The sequence below is a fragment of the Schistocerca gregaria genome, chromosome 2 (assembly GCF_023897955.1).
Source record: "Schistocerca gregaria isolate iqSchGreg1 chromosome 2, iqSchGreg1.2, whole genome shotgun sequence".
Classification (NCBI taxonomy): Eukaryota; Metazoa; Arthropoda; class Insecta; order Orthoptera; family Acrididae; genus Schistocerca; species Schistocerca gregaria.
This window is the reverse complement of record NC_064921.1, coordinates 343,176,671-343,194,337: the sequence shown is the minus strand read 5'-3', so window position 1 is coordinate 343,194,337 and position 17,667 is coordinate 343,176,671. Positions and strand designations below refer to the sequence as shown.

The following is a 17,667-nucleotide window of genomic DNA, read 5'->3' as shown; positions in this document are numbered from 1 at the left end:
AACTTACATCATAAGTTGTTATAAATTTTGGCAAATGATTCTTTCACCACAAGAATCCTGTAGCCTTTCCATAATAGTGCGAGCTGCATGGTATGGGGCGCCGTCCTGTTGCCAACAGTTCGTCCTCTTGCAGTACGGCTATGAGCTGTTGGATGACTTGGTAGACGGCAGCATTCACTGTTGTTTCAGACACGTTAAGTTGCAGACAGGCACAATTATAAGATACGTGCATGTAACAGCTATCGGCAGCAGTTAATGTGAAAGAATGAATGTGTGTTCCTTTTTCCTTTTCTGACGAAGGCTGTGGCCGAAAGCTATTATCTGTCAGTGTCTTTTAAGTGTGACTGTCTGCAACTTAACGTGTGATCTTTATACTAAGTAGCAATCTATCTCTTCCGTACATTATTGTTATTTCGATCTGGCGTTTCTATTGTTAGAAACCATTTACTGTTTTTTATGGTGCAGCTATTATGCGTGTCTTACATTTCTTCAACACCGTTACAGTTGCGTTACAGTTTTTATTAGAAACCAAAGGCTGGTGACAAACAACGTAGAAATGTAAACAGACTAAAAATTAGGAAATCTTTTAAATGTTTTTTGCTAAATGTTTGCCCTGTTTTGCTGTTCATGTATTCCTTCTCAGTGCTGTGCACCAGAAACGCAGTTCAACGGTTACATCGAGAAGGGAAGTATCTGCACACAACTTCAGGACTAACAACGGAACTGTTCACACTATCAGTTACATATCCATAACATCACAAGAACTATGGCGTGGGCGTGCAAATCTTAACAAGAAATGGTAGTTAAGGAAACCACTCAAACAGGTTAGTTACATGCAGGCAAAGGTACAAAATATCTGCTTGAGACCGCGAAAACTAATGCAAGAGAACGAACATGTAAAAAGTCCAGATAACATTATTTTTATGCAGTTGTGATACTAGGGTAGTTATACAGAGGGACCGTATCATTTGCAACCATTATATTCCAGTGCCAAATTTATAAATATCTGTGAGGCAACGGCCCAGATTCAACTCGATGGGACTGCCTAGGGCACCACTGTTTCACAATCACAGGCTCCCCACTATTGGACTGTGGAACATGTAAAGTTACGAGAACAGTGCTGGGAAACAGGACGATTCGAACAAATGAAATGATAATGTAAAATGTGCACCTATTTAATTAAACTGACTGCTACAAAATGTGCTTTGTACCGCGCAGTTACGAGTTCTTATTCTGACTGGGATTTACATGTATAAAAAGTTGTTGATAGTCTTGCAATAAATACGAGTCACAAATCTAAATATAGAGGTTACTAGCGGAAGGATTTTCGTATTGTAGTTGATACATAATACTTCTGACGTCGAGATTACGTATCTAGAAATTTCTAAGGATACAGGTTCTTGACAGGAATTTCAATATTCACCTCTTTCCGGCAAATTATACTACCATGAACCTAATATAAAAATAAGTACTCACAACGTTTATTTTTTTGTTTAACAACAAATGGTCATTTAAGATATAGAAAATCATTTTCCTTGAAGTAATTAGAGGTGTGGGTACGTTTACCGACATGGTGGCGCCATTTGTATGCCAACGAATATCATTAGCAAAATAGAATAACATTTGTACTCCGAGCATTTTTTTCTTCAAAAGCCAACATAAAATATAAAAGACGACCTTTATTTCTGAATGCACCGCCATGACTAAAGCGCTCACTGACAGTCAACACAAAAAAACTTCTTAGATCTTCTGTATGAATTACTGACGCAGCGTGCGATAATGCTTTCCATTTTGACTTCCAATCCAGTCAACTGATGAGACGCGAAAATTTCGATTGATTGCCGATTCTGCCACTTGATTGGGTACGATTTCTCGCGCTTTTATGGGGCTACAGCACGGTAGAATTTATTTTAGCATCATTTTTGTATTGGCTTCGAATTTTCCCTAGAGGGTCTATTTCTGAGATTCACTCATAGAAAGTGTGTCGTAATGTTACAATATGTTAAAAAAGGTAGATACTGTATGGGGAGTCTACCGCATCCGACGCTCGACTGAAACTGATGTGATACTATAGCAGTTGCCGACAGAATAGGGGTCCTGTTAGTTTGGGATAGTATCATGGAGAGCATTAGCTTCAATTATAATACAGTAAACAGTCTGAAGGAACATGCTTGCCTCGCGTGTGCTTGGCATTTCACTTGTTTTTTACACGAAGTAAATTATGAGTGCTTTAAAATGACATACATAAGTATACGGATAGAAAATGTTCGAAAAGTACTACCAATGGTGCAAAAAGTGCTTCGACTGGTAAGCGGTAAGCCAGTTTATCGATGGAACTTCGGCAAAATGAGAATGTTTCAATTGTGCGGTGCTGGCACTGCCAATTAAAGGTTTGTTCAATTTCAATGTATGAAGCTGAAAATTGAAACGCTCGTTTTTCCAAAACAATATTTTTCAAGTTGACGGGAGTTATAATTCATGAAATATACATGCCAGGACAGTATAGTTTTTGTAATGTGTTGAGTTGGCATTTTTTCTACTGTAGGATTTTTGCGATATATTTTAATTTCGATTTTTAATGCACATTTTTATAAGGACTTTCCGTCGAAAAAATTGGCTTTTATTTCAGAGTGCCACCAGTTTGTTAACACATTTTTTTTAAATATCCTTACATACCCACGTTAGATAACAACATGAGTTTCAAAGCAATTTTTGAAATTTTGTTCTAGGCTGAAAATTGTCGCGTTAAGAACTCCAGAACTCCACCAATCGCCCTGTGTAGGCCCCTGGGGCGCAGGCTTTTTATTTAATAAAAATAAGTAATAGAATCTTAAGGGTGTACAATAAAAGGCCAAAGTTAGTATTGTAATCCGTTTGGCACTCGTTTCCAAAGTAGAACGTCTCTGGTTTATCCCTAGCACGTGGACTGACTGGCTCGACCGGCCTTCATTGCGTGGCCAGCAGTCAAGGTGCTAACAGCGTCGCAGCACATAATTCACTGACACAGACGAGGTGCAGGTGGGTGGTGGGTATCTCGGTGGTTAATTTATATAATGCCTGACAGCCATTTTGTTTTAATTTAGACGAGATAAAGGGAGAGGAAACGAAGCCATGAAGATAAAAGCGGAGTATGTGTTGGCTCGTATTTACGAGATACATCACATGAATATTTAACTAATTCATATAAAGTATGCTTCCGTTTTATATGCATACTTAATATTTATACTGTAGATTATTTAAATATTTCATGTTCAGTACCACACCATATGCCAAATAAAATATTGGAAGAAACAATTATGCTTTTGGGTGACAAGTGTGCTGTTATGCTATATCTCAGCATGTTTGGACGCGCGCAGATGAGAGTCTCCTATTTCTGCATAGGCCTCGTCATCTAGGCTGCAGGTTTCCGCTGCAAATAAACATCTTCCAGCTATTTAAGTATTGTCTGCGGTTTTAAAACGAAAACCTAGGTCTGTTAATATGAAGGATATACGACTACAAACATCCAAATGGCGTGAGAAGGAGCCACCCAGGCATTCACCTTAATCGGTTTAAGGAAACCGACGAAACCTACATGCGGACGGCCGGAAGTGGATTTGAACCATAAGCTTTCTGTACACGAGTCTATTACGATTAAACACCGCGTCGTTTCGCAGTGTGACTAAGTACGAAAACCTCTCATGTCAGCTCGAAAGTAGTACAGCACTGTGCTTGACGTGAAGCCATCATGTTGGCTAGAAAAATATGACGATATGGAATACACTCTCGTAGCGTTCCACCATCACCACCCAAGTATCCCCACCGAGTGCCATTTCTCTAAACAATTCAACTGAAATTCTTGTCCGCTCAACAGACATAAGCTGTACACGGAACTGCTGCATCATAGCGCAGAAGTGAAATAGAATACACAACACTACTTGAGTTTTTTGAAGGTTGGATAGGTACGCGCAACTGTATTTCCTGCCATCCAAGGAATATGAACATTTACTGGGGATACTATACTACCCACTTTCAAACTCTCTTAGACATATTTCAAGATTATAACAAATTAATGAAGACGTATTCTGAACACTGTGGGCGGAGTTGGAATGCACGTTAGATGCGGCACGTGTGATTGAGAGATACGCATACTAAAGAGTGGTGGTGGTGAGAAAAGCAATTTTTCAAATGCGTACTCACTATTCATCGCCTAGAATTCATGTTCCCAGAGTTAGGAAATTATAAACATTTCATCAACAGAAATAATGGAAGAAATAACTTTTTTCTGTATGGGCAGTGAATAATGTGTAATTTAAACAGTCTGTGGTACAAAAACACATGTTCTCCTTTGGGTACGAAGCGCAACGAACATGGCATGGAAATAATGTTTGTAGAATGCTCTTCGGAAGATGTTGCCATTACTTTTCTGTTCCTTTTTTGCAGTTGCCCAAATGAAGTAGATTCGTTTAAAACAAGAAAGGAAACGAGTTAACACTGAAAAACGCCAAGAATAACAAAACCTTTCGTATTATTTTTATCATTTTCAGTTGCTATTGATTAACGTGCAAGCTGGAACAGATTGAGGAGTCGGAAATACACGTTGCACCTATTAAGTTCAGAAAAGTTTCCTACTGGTTATCAACCGTGATATTCGTGAATCGCTCCCTCTACTGCGTTAACGACCCTTAAAAAATATCAACAGGCAATCCATGAGTTACTACATGCTACGCGTTTCGTATCAGTTTTCCAATCAAAATTTTCTGTTTCAAACAGGAAGATGCTCAGTAACAAAGATTATGTAGTGGTGAAGGTCAGCAAAATCCCTACAGTCATATGACATGTCTGTCTGTGGCCTCGCCGCCTAAAAAAAGTTTATGAGGGTTTATGAAGGTTTTTCGCACACATATGCGGCTAATGTAGCAAGATGCAGCTTAAGCGCTACGATTGTTGTTACTTCTCGCTGGCAAGTAATGACTGCCTGCGTGTACAAGAGATCACGACAACTGCGATTCGGGGAGAGGGGAGTTGATCGAAGGATAAAAAACAAGCACAACAAAAAGAAAACATCTATGAGCAAATAGATGGATATTAAATGTATAGCGATACCATTTGTTTACAGAAGCTGAAGCGGACGCTAAGAAATGTTTGCAGAGTAAGAAATAACCATTTCTTAATAGAAATGCTAGTTCTCGAAGCATTCACTATCCAGTAGGTATGTCCCTACAGTTGGCCCTCAGTGCAGATGCCTTACGCTGGTTCAAATGGCTCTGAGCACTATGGGACGTAACATCTATGGTCATCAGTCCCCTAGAACTTAGAACTACTTAAACCTAACTAACCTAAGGACATCACACAAGACCTAGTCATCACGAGGCAGAGAAAATCCCTGACCCCCGCCGGGAATCGAAACCGGGAACCCGGGCGCGGGAAGCGAGAACGCTACTGCACGACCACGAGCTGCGGACCCTTACGCTGGAAACGGCGGATTTTATAATACTCGGATTTTCATTTTTACAATACCGACAAAATACGCCCTACAATTAATAGTTCCTAGTTCCGAAAAAAGGAAAAGAAAATTAGGAAGGAAACCATCGAATTTAGCCGATCTGTTTTTTCGTTGAATATACTGTAACAATTAATTTATTAAAGAAACTGAGGCATCCTGGACCGGAAGAACATCAGCAAACGAGTCAACCGTGATCCTGGATTTAACAGTAACCTACATTCGTCCTAATATTTTTTTACGGGAATCGGGTACTATCTGAAGCACAACGAGAGGGAGAGAATTATACTCCAGGGTATGAATCCGGGGAGTTTTAGTTGCAAGAAATAACCCAGTCGGTATTTCATCCACTGTGTTTTGCATTAAGTAAGAATCACAGGCTACAAACTATCGCAAATCTCTTAAAATGACTTCCCACAAGACAACAGCATCCACTGAAAAGTTTATTTCAGGAATAACAGCAGACAGCTCGACAAAGTTGACGCTACATAGCGTTTAAACGGAAATGTCAGAATGTTGTGAACGGGCTGTGTGTATTTTGTTAAAATGTGCCCTAAATGTTAAAACTCCGCTAATACATAGATCGCACAACTGACGCAAACAAAACTGACTTACTCTGTGTATCAGAATACCGTAACTGTGACCAAGGAAAAAATGTCATCAATTCCAATTGCTGGAATTTCTTCCTTTTAGATAAGTTATCACAGCATTGTCCAAAATTCATAAAACGGAAAAAGCACTGGTGGTTTCTCTTAACAGTTACATTGTTCAACTAAGGATCACATTACCAACAAGGAAAAAATGAAAACTGCAAATAATCTGAGAGGTTTTCTGGAGTGGCGTAACTAGGAAATGAAATTATCGTATGGCATTACTGACCGGGAGAGCCCGCCTTGAGCTGTTCGGCAACCTATTGCAAGTCTTTCTGTTTCACACCACTTCGGCGACTTGGCGTCGATGAGGATGAGATAAATGATTGCACCAGTAACACCGTCCCCGAGCGAAGAAATTCTCCGATCCGGTCGGGAATCGAACGCGGAACCCAGCGTTCCGCTATCTAGAGGCAGCGACACTAAACAACAGGCTACGAGCTAAAAGACAACCAGCGACAATGGTGAGTGACAGTCGCTTTGAGAGAAAGTGAGAGTGAGAGCGAGAGCGAGAGAGAGAGAGAGAGAGAGAGAGGGGGGGGGGGGGGGATGGAGAGGAGGTGGTATGTCTTGTTACCAGGTTTTGGGTAATAATGCGGGCGTTTCTTCTGAAAAGCGACATGGTTTCTCACAGTAGTATTTGTAATTAATGAAATGCTGTTGGTTATATTCTTTTACATTTTATGTTCTTTATGAGGCAATCAAATGAGCATCTGACAATGCCGTATCAGTTTTGCAACAGACAGTGGTCCTGATCAGACTGTAAGGGCATATGTTGCATGTGGTTTCCATTGAGTTGCCAACAAACATTTTGTATTGCATTGATTTTGACTAGTCAGTGGTGTCTCCAGACTAAACATACATGCTTCAACAGTTGCGGTTGTGTTGTTAATAATGCTATTTGTAAAGTTGAGAAAGCAACGGAAGTCCTTACAGCATGTGCATTTACGGTCTTACGATGACCACCAGTTGGTGGAAACTGGTCACAATGTTGTAAAACGCTCACTTGACTGTATTATAAAAAATTAAAAAAAAGGCAGACGCAACAGATAGACAATGCACAATGAAGAAATATAAATCTGTATAAGATGAACAGGTTCCGCCCTTCGCATTTGTTTGAGAAGGAAGGTGTCAGTCAAAGCACTAAGCTGAAGTTTAACTATTGCAGCGGACGTATGACACTGCTCCGGACCCATAAAAAAGCCAACATAAACCGTGCGGCACGATCGTTAATCAAGACCGCTGCTCTGAGCTTAATAGTTCTGCGCCTCGCCGAACAATAAAACTGCCCTAAACAAAAGTTTTACAACTGAGTCGAGAAAATAAATGGTCGACAGACGAGCAAACAGAGGCTACTGCGGTCGAATTCGAACGAGTTACGAAGCGACGACACTCGCCCCTCGTAAGACTACGCCAGCTGTCAGTTACGGTAAAAACGTTCCGGTCGACGTGGAGAACTGACGGCCGTAAACCACGGGAGATTAATGGCACTAGGTTCCACATATCGCCAATACCAAATTGGTAACGTTATTTATGCTCTCTAGAACTGCGAGTTGCGCGGTCCAATCGGTGGCGAAATAAATCTCGACGCTCATATTAAATGTAATCTGTCAAAGATATACGTTCTTATCGATCTGATATAAATCAAACACTTGGGTCTGTGGCAGTCGCGCAGTAAAGGCCGAGAGCGCGCGAGCGGAGAAGTGAAATGCTTTCGTGACTGGAGGCCGCGGAGCACTTCCAGAGGCGCGTACCCAGCAGCAGACGGCCCTCTGCAGAGCGCAGGCCACGTACGGCGGCGGCCGTGGGAGCAGGCGGCAGCCGGCCGGAGCTCCGGAGAAAGCTGCGTGCGTGCGCAGCGCGGCGAGGGGCGGCCCTGCCCGGCCGGCCGGCCGGCTGCCTGCTTGCCTTTCGCATGCGCGGCCCCGCGTAAACACGCACCTGGCGCAAGGTCGTCAAACTGCGCGCAGCGCTATCACTGCCACTGAATCAGCTGTCTGGCAGTACACAAAAACTGATCCGGCGCAACATCGTGCTTTTTTCACACGGCATACACTCAGTCAGGAAGAGGAATATCTAATTTTCGACTATAGGAAGTAATGCGCGTATAAAAATTGGGCAACTACATACTAGTGTACTCAACCGTGAAATGTCATTGCCGGCGCCTTTTGAAGCAAGTCAGCTTTATTCACGAATTATTACTTCTTTAACGAAAATTATGGCACTTAATTTCTCTCTACGATGATAATTTTTCCAGATCTTCTTAATTACGAATCATTCATTTTGAAGAAGCAGGCTATATCCCAGAAATTCGATTCGGAGTTCTGGTATGTGAGTCATAGACTATAAAATGTCTGACGTAAACGACTATATCTTTTGGTTGTATTGACTCAGAATCTTGAAATCTTTACACCTCAAGTGGCCATAGATAAATATGTACTATAATCGCCAATCTGTTCAAGAGGGAAAAGGGATCGTAGCAAACGAACAGACGAAGAGACAGATGGGTATAAACGTAGAAGAAAACAGATGTCCTCGGTGCAGAAACGAGGTAACTCTACTTTTTCCCATAACGTATGTAAGGAAGGCCCTGTAACTTTAGAATCTCATCCCGTTATCACTTTGGTGGGAGAATGGGATAAATATTGGATATATCCCTATTTTCTACTGAGCATACAAGATCCAGTCATATTAATGACACCAACGTTTACGATCGACGTCGAATTTTTGAAACGTTTTTTATCCCCTTTTTCCACCGAGGTCTTCAATAACTACATGATGAACGTCATCGAAGAACAGCCGGCAAGCTTAGCTACACATCCCACGAACGTCGAAATCTGAAAACCTGTGCGTGGTAGACTATTAAACGTCGTACACGACTACAACTCCTCGCGGTCGCTATCAGTATTAGTTAAAAATTGAAAGATCACTAAGCATAGTTGAAGAAAGAACACTCACGCCCCTGTCCACGTGCCCCTGACAAAATGTGACATTCACCACTCTCTGCAGGACGTAATTATGCTACGGTCTGCCAAGAAAACATCTTACCGGTGTACCCGTATGTACTTTCTCCACCGCTACGTCCACTGATTTGTTTTTAATGTGGGGTACCCAGCTCGCTTTAACCTGGGAGTCGTTGCACATGCAATACGCCAGGATGGGAAGACAGGTGCGGGCATTACCTTCCTGTGGCGGGCGGCGGTGGCGAGGGCGGGCACGGCGGCTACCGGCGCGGGCAGGAAGGGCACGACGCCGCCGACGCCGAGCACGTGCAGGTGGTGCGCGTGCGGGTGCAGCTGCGCGTGCGGGTGCGTGTGTGGGTGGTGCGGCGGCGGCGCCAGCGCCGGCTGGTAGACGAGCTTCTGCAGCGGCACTGCCCACGGCAGGATCCACGGTTGGTGCTGCATGTCGCAGTCGCAGTGGCCGCCATGCACGGCACGCCGAGCGGACTGAGCCGCCGCCGCCTCCGTCGCCGCCGCCGCCGCCGCCACCCGCCCCCCGCCACGCGCCCCGCGCATGCGCGCCTGCCCCGGCGCCGCCGCCGCCTCCACACCCGGGTGGCACGCGATGCACAGCAGGTGTCACGCCGCACAATGAGCCCGCGTCCCAAACACCCGTCATTAAGGTCGAGCCACCAAAACACTCAGCTTCGCTAACGTACTTCCCGCTGTCTGATGCAACAATAAACAACAACGTCACGCTCCCATCGTAGCGCAACCACTTATTTCTGAATATAGACATTTCAGTTTCACTGAATCGTCTTTTCCCACAAAATTGTCACAGCAAAATAGCGCACCCCCTGTAGAAAGAACTATACGCGCAATAAACATTGACGGGAAAAAAATCGCAACACGAAAAACCTATTAATGTAGAGTAGTGAAATTTCGCGAATACACTGCTATAGCTAACATATTTAAATATTTCATGTTGCAAGATCACAGGTTATTGTAAGCACAAGATAAGCCACCGCAACTGTGAAATGCAGGTATATTAATAACCGGTTCACCCGCCAGAATATTGAATCCCAGCTTACCTACGCGCATCCACTGTGTTGCACAGCCTCCGGATGTCAATTTGTACGATGGAATTCCATGCCTGTTGCACTTGGTCACTCAGCACAGGGACGGTTAGCGCCCGTTGTGGATGACGCTGGAATTGTTGTCCCATGGCCAGCTGGAGTGGCCGAGTGGTTCTAGGCGCTACAGTCTGGAACCGCGCGCCCACTACGGTCGCAGGTTCGAATCCTGCCTCGGGTATCTATGTGTGTGATGTCTTTAGGTTAGTTAGGTTTAAGTAGTTCTAAGTTGTAGGGGACTGATGACCTCAGAAGTTAAGTCCCATAGTGCTCAGAGCCATTTGAACCATTTTGTCGTCCCATGATGTCCAATATGAGCTCGACTAGAGACAGATCTGGATATAGAGCAGGTCAAGACAACATGTCGACACTATGCATATTCTGTTGGGTTTTAAAAGCGATATGTAGGCGACAACTATCCTTTTGGAAAACACACCCTGGAATACTGTTCATAAATGGGAGCACAACAGGTCGAAATCACCAGACTGACATACAGGTCTGCAGTCAGGATGCTTGGGATAACCACGAGAGTGCCCCTGCTGTTATACGCAGTCGCACCCCAGAGATCACGTCTGAGCGCGATCCAGTGTGTCTAGTATGCAGACAGGTTGGTTGCATGCCCTCAACTGGCCTCTTTCTAACTGACACGCGGCCATCACTAACACTGAAGCAGAATCAGCTTTCAACAGAAAACACACAACAGACCTCCACCCTGACCTTTAATGAGCTCTCGTTTGACACTACTGAAGTCGCTAAATGGTGGTGATTTGGGTTCAATGAAATGCTCGCTGCGGGACGTCAGACACGGAGCTGTCCTTGAAGTAACCGATTTGTAACACTTCATTGTGTTACTGTGGTGCTCACATTGCTGTCGCAGATACAATACGATACGCCTAACACGATGGTCTTTCCTCTCGGTAGTGTCACGTGGCCGTCCGAAGTGCGGTCTTCTTGCTTCCATACATTCCCTTGACCACCGCTGTACAGTGCTGTTCCTATCAAGTCTTTCTGCAATATCTCAGGACGAGCATCCACCTTCTCGTAGTACTATTACACGATCTCGTTCAAACACAATGAGGTCTTGATAATGGCATATTCGTCGCCTTAAAGGCATTCTTGTCTAACATCAACTCACCATGTCCAACCTCAAACATAAGTACCCCTCACGACCGTTACAGCGCGTATTTAAAACAAACTTCATTAGCATCCTCATAGTGTTGCTACCAGCACGACTCTTATGCGGCTGGCGCGAAATTTGAATGCGCTCATCTTTCAGATGTAGAAACACGTCTATCCAACTTTCGTTAATGTCGCACAACTCCGTCTTGGTGTCGCGATATTTTTCCGTCAGTATAGTATGGCAATTATTGCGGGAGTCGCCGGAGTATAAGAAAACGATCGCCGCCTAGCACATTTGTCCAATAACTGGTATTTTTTGCTTGCAAAAAACGAGGTAGTAACTTGTGCATATATTTGAGAGGATGTTGAATGCAAGTTTTCGACCTCCCAAAGGGCTTGGGACAATTTTTTGTGACCAAAAAACCATGAAATTTTGGCACGTTTTGCAGATTTTCCCGTATTACTCGGAAACTAAGCATCCTACAAAAAATTTTACCATCACCAAAATGAAAGAGAATTAAATTTTGCATCAAATGGAATACTTAACAGTCAAAATCACTGCAGCCGTTTGGTCGCAATCATTTGTTAAAGTTCGTTCACTTTAACCAACTTGGCTAAAAGGTCGGCTCCAACGCCAGTAACTCAAAAATGGCAATTCCAAATTAAAAATGTGAAGTTATCAGAGTTGTAGAGCATGAAATTTGAAGTTACTAAGGCATCTAATTTTTCCGTTTTGGACGCTATTAAGCGTTCATGCACTTGAAAGCCAAAATTCCATTTTATTGTTTTTTGTACGTAAAAGTTATTCAGCGAAATGAAATTTCATATAGGAAGACCTAAATCTGTCCCACCTTCGGGTGTAGAGGTACCTGTAGATCTCCCTCGACTGACATGTCGTAAACAACCGAGGCTGCCATTCCCTGTCTCATTTGCTGTTGCTTCTATTGTCAGCCGCGCCTGGTCTTCGAGTGTTGTGCGAGGGACGCTGCAACAAAAACATGTAAGCGTAGCAGACAAAGACGGGGGTTCGCCCTAGAGAAGATATGACCTCCACATGGGGTAATCCATTGAGATAAGCGACTTTGACAAAGGGCACATTATTATTACGCAGAGCCTGTGAGCGAATATCTCGGAAACGCGAAGCTGGTCGAATGTTCACGCGCTACCGTCGTGGGCTTCTACGGAAAGAGATAGAAGTCCCAGTGAAACTATCACTATGCGCTAAATGGTTGGACATCCGCAGCTCTTCGCAGAACACGGGATTTAGAGGCTTGTCTGCCCTGTACAGTAGGATAGACGGTGATCTGTGGCATCTCTTCCGAAATAGCATAATGATGGTGCACGCACAAGCGTTTCGGAGCACACCGTTCATCGTACATTGTTGAACGTGAAGCTCAGCAGCAGACCAATCTTACGTATTCACATGTTGAACCAACAACGTCGTCAGGCACGATTGCAATAACCACGGGACCATCGGGATTCGATAGTCGATCACTGGAAACGTGTCAGCTCTTCGGGTAAATCACATTTTTGCTATACTAGGTCGATGGTCGACTCCACAATCGCTGTCATCGAAGGGAACGGCCACTCGAAACGTGCAGCGCGCCACGGACAGAGGCCGGTGGGAGCAGTGTTTTGCTACGGGAGAAATTCTCCTGCGCTTGCATGGGACCTGTGGTAGTAGCCGAAGGCCCGCTGACAGCTGCGAACCACCTACATCCCGTCATGCTTGATGTCTTCCTCGACGGCGATGACAGTATATTGTCCGTGTCGCGGAGTCAGAACCGTACTATAGTGGTTTGAGAACCATTACAGTGAACTCATGTTGATGTGTCGGCGAACAGATTCACCCGATGTATATCCTATGGAATCCCAACTGGGTTGCTATGGGGAGCAATCACCGCATGCGCAAATCAGTGGCCCGTTATTTACGCGAATTACGCGACATGTGCGTAGACATCTAATGCCACATACCTCCACGAACCTAGCAACAAATTTTCGAATCCCTGATATGCAGAATTAGTGATGTATTTTGTTCCAAAGACGGACACAAACAAGCTATTAAGCAGGTGGTCACTTGTTCTATATGGTTGTTTGGCGCATCAAAGAAAAGTTTGGAGCCATCTGTGTGAAATATGAAACCTGCTTCAGAAAGAACTACACATCCGAAATCAGAGTTATATTCGACGGCTATCCAAGTGTGCTTCGCAAAAGAGAACAAAGTCTTCTGAAAGATCTCGTCGTTTAAAAACACCAGGTTCTTTATCAGGTATCATTTTCGATGAAGATACAAATGCTGCAGTCGCACAGGAGAAGTTTCTCGCAAGTGAGAGCAACGAGAACCGCTTGATTTTGACGCTCATGCGGAAATAAGAGGATGAAGGTATCAAAGTGCTACAGGCAGAAGAAGATGCGGATTCACTAATTCACTACTTGTGGAAACGGCTATTTCCCAAGTTGTTGAGACCGACAGTGTGGCAATTATGAACGAGGACACTGATGGCTCCTAACTGCTAGAGGAAACAACTGAAAAAACTTGGACTTCCATAAAAGGAAAGAAGGAAAACAGGAAAATGGTACTCCAGTAATTCTTTCAATATCGATCCTGCATGTGTCCTTTTCAACCATGCTTTCACAGGATGTGATACAACATCCTCTTTCTCTCTTTTTTCTTTTGGCCAAGGGAAAGGAAAATCGCTAAACCTTAGGAACAACAGCCACATTTTAACGTGCAAGATGTGAATTTGTTAAACCCTCCGTCTCTCGAGACGTAATAGCACAGGCAGGATAGCAGCTGATGTTAGCAGTGCATGGGAATTCCAACCGCACGACTTCGGAAGAGCACAGGTACGAGCTTTTTAAAGTGTGCATCGAGAAAATCTTTCAGACTTTAAAGGCTACAGCCAACATCGGACCCAGTAAGGTGGCATTCATTGCGATCCTATCAAGTAGAATTGTGTCTGGGGAAGAAAACTGATCCATGCCAATGGAGCTGGAAGAAAACTTATCAGGCTTGTTTCTCGTAACGATGACGAAAGATGAGGAACACACGCTACTGACGATTGCTTCTGCGCATGCAAAACAGGGTGTCCACAGTATATGGATATAGCAAACCTGGATTGAACTGCTCCTCTATGTGCAAACACTGTTGTGAGAGCGTACCAGAAATGGAGCTCGAAGAGGATGAGTACGATATCGAAGATACATTCCACGACAAGAAAGCTGGTGAAGGTGCAGCAATGGAGCCTAAAGATTCTGGATCGGGAACTGCCGCAATCTCCTAAACGACCTCTACAGAACTGAAATTTAATAAAATGTTAATCTCTGATATTTTAAGTGTTTTATTAACGTTGCCATGCCCACTTATTTTTTCGTTTGCACAAGTTTTTACATTACACATATATAAATATATACTGGCCATTATTATGTACCTGGTTTTCATTTTAGCAACCCACTTTTACCAGTTAAGGCATGGATAAAAATGAATAAAAATACACATGAGTGAAGAACATTAAAACGACATACATATACAAAACCCATGTGCTCATTAGAGAGCCGTCTTCCAAATGGAAATTTCATTTGATTGTATAACTTTGACTTTAAAAAAGATATGGAATTACTTTGGCTTTGAAGAGTATGAACGCTTAATAGTGCCTAAAAGTGAAAAACTAGATGCTTATGTAACATAAAACTTCATGCTCCGCAACTCCTATAACTTGACATTGTTCATTTGGAGTAGCAGTTTTTGAGGTACAAGCATTGCAGCCGACTTTGTAGCCAAAATGGTGTAAATGAACGAACTCTGACAACTGATTTCGGCCAGACGGCTGCACCAATTTTGACTTTTAAGCAGGCCATTCAACGCAAAATATAATGCTCTTTCATTTGGCAATGGCAAAATTTTCAGAAGGATGTACAGTTTCCGAGTAGTAGGCGAAAATTTGCAAAAAGTGCCAAATTTTCGTGGTTTTTTTACCACAAAAAATTGTCCCGTGGGTTTTAGAGATCGAAAACTAGGATTCGACGTACTCTCAACTATATGCATAAGATAAAAAAATAAAATCCTGTGCCTCATTTTTTGCAAGCAGAGGGGCTTTTTTGTGATGTCTTGACTGGACTACATGGCTGCTGCGAGGGCGAGAGGAAAGAGTTAGTTGGAGGGGCAACAAGCCACTTCCTCCTCTCACGGCAACAGCAGACTGGAATCGACCTGGCGGTTGCCAGTTACACTCTAACACAAATATCCACTTTATACGCTACTTTCAAGCGCGCAGCGATTCCTATCTGGGTGACAAGATCGCCTTTTGAAGCACTATCCGTTTCCATCAACTGAAGCTCTGACATAAGAACTGCTTTTCAGTACGAGGAGAGACGTAAAAAGCAATGAAGTGCAGTACCTGCGCACGCTTTCGCATTCGCGCGGGTATTTGACGCAGGGTCAGTTACGTGGAATTGTTTCTTTAACGACGATAAAGATGTCCGTCAAGCGTTTTGACACTGTGCCTCACTGGCGACCGTTAGCGAAGGTACAAGCGTACAGAATACGTTTCCAGATATGTGAGTGGCTCGAAGACTTCTTAAGAAACAGAACCCAGTATACTGTTGTCGACCGCGTGGTTCAAATGGCTCTGAGCACTATGGGACTTAACATCTGAGATCATCAGTCCCCTAGACTTGGAACTACTTAAACCGAACTAACCTAAGGACGTCACACACATCCATGCCCGAGGCAGTATTCGAACTGCGACCGTAGCAGCAGCGCGGTTCCGGGTCGACCGCGTATTCGTCAGAGACAAGGGTATCGTCAGGAGTGACCCAGCGAAGTGGCGTAGGACCGATGTTATGTTCTATAAACGCAAATGAACTGGCGGACAGAGTTAGCAACAGTCTGCGGTGTTTACTGATGATGCTGTCAAAATTTCTAGTTGGTGTGACGAACGGCGGCTATCTCTAAATGCAGAAAAATGCAAGTTAATGCGGATGAGTAGGAGAAGGAAACCCATAATGTTCGAGTACAGCACTAGTAGTTTGCTACTTGAAATAGTCACGTCGATTAAATATCTAGGCGTAATGTCGTAAAACAATATGAAATACAAGGATTGTAGTAGAGAAGGTGAATGGTCGACTTCGGTTTATTCGGAGAATTTTAGGAAACTGGATTCGCCTGCAAAGCAGATCACATATACGACGCTAGTACAACCCACTGTTGAGTACTATTCGAGTGTTTGAGATCCACACTCCACACCGGGTCACATTAAAGAACGACATCGAAGCATTTCTACGGCGGGCTGCTAGATTTGTTACGGGAGCTTCGAACAATACGCAGGTATTACGGAGATGCTTCGGGAACTTAAGCGGCAATCTCTGGAGGGAAGGAGACGTTCTTTTCAAGGAGTACTACTGAGAAAATTTAGAGAACTGGCAATTGAGGCTGACCGTAGAACGCCAACGTACATACTTTATCTGCACGAGACAATTACTAGACAATATTATAACAACCTTCTGAAGAGGCGGCGGAAGTTATCAAGCCAAACCTCCGCGCGAAGATGTCCAAGGGAGTTTGTTTACGAGATTGACAATGCGCCAGCACATTCTTCACTGCATGCAGTGACGCACGCGGCTCCTTTGGGAAGCTCAACTTTGTCTTATATTCGACATTCATCCGACCTGACGACCAGTGGACTTATTGTCTTTCCACACATAAGGATTCAACTATGTGGCAGAAATTTTCGGGAAAACATCAAAGTAATCAGAAAAAAATAGTGCAGTTCTTCAATATCGAAACTGAGATGGTCTTCAAACAGGATAACCCTTCAGCTCATCCGTCGGCGACCGTCCGTGTTGAACATATCCAAAGTGAATAACTTAGGATATCTTTATGTAATGTCACAACGTCTCAAACTGCTTACCACATGGATCTCTTTTCTTCACTTTAAAGTGTAATACTGTGATTCAGATAATATGTTTATACTCTCAGCGAAGCTGCTGCTGCTTTTGTTATTGTTGTTGTTTTCATTCAAAAGACTGGCATGATGCAGCTCTCCATCGTACTCCATCCTGCGCAAACCTCGTCATCTCCGAAAAAATAGTGTAACCTAGGTCTTTTTCAGTCCGGTTACTGTATTCGCCTCATAGTCTTTCTCTACAACTTTTACCCCCACACTTTCCCACAACACTAAACTGGTGATCCCTTGTAGCGAAGTATTGTTCTTCTTTTTCACTATCAATATTTCGATTTGTTGGCAGTTCTCTACTTCGATCTATTAGTATCTAACTTCTTCATTTCTGTATAATTAGAGATTCCTGACTTACGTACAGCTTCTTTTAAAAGTACCATTCGT

The 17,667-nt window shown here is 43.5% G+C and overlaps 1 protein-coding gene across 2 annotated transcripts in view; it reads right to left on the bottom strand.

Annotated features, from left to right (window-relative positions):
* LOC126337020 (pseudouridylate synthase RPUSD2-like) overlaps positions 1–9,579 on the bottom strand; it is a 1,306,240-nt gene extending 1,296,661 nt beyond the window's left edge. For both annotated transcript variants that reach the window (XM_050001287.1, XM_050001289.1), the window contains exon 1: positions 9,315–9,579. In XM_050001287.1, the coding sequence (XP_049857244.1) occupies positions 9,315–9,539 (225 nt within the window). In that variant the 5' untranslated portion in view covers positions 9,540–9,579. The remainder of the gene's footprint in view (positions 1–9,314) is intronic.
* Between the last annotated feature and the right edge of the window lie 8,088 nt (positions 9,580–17,667).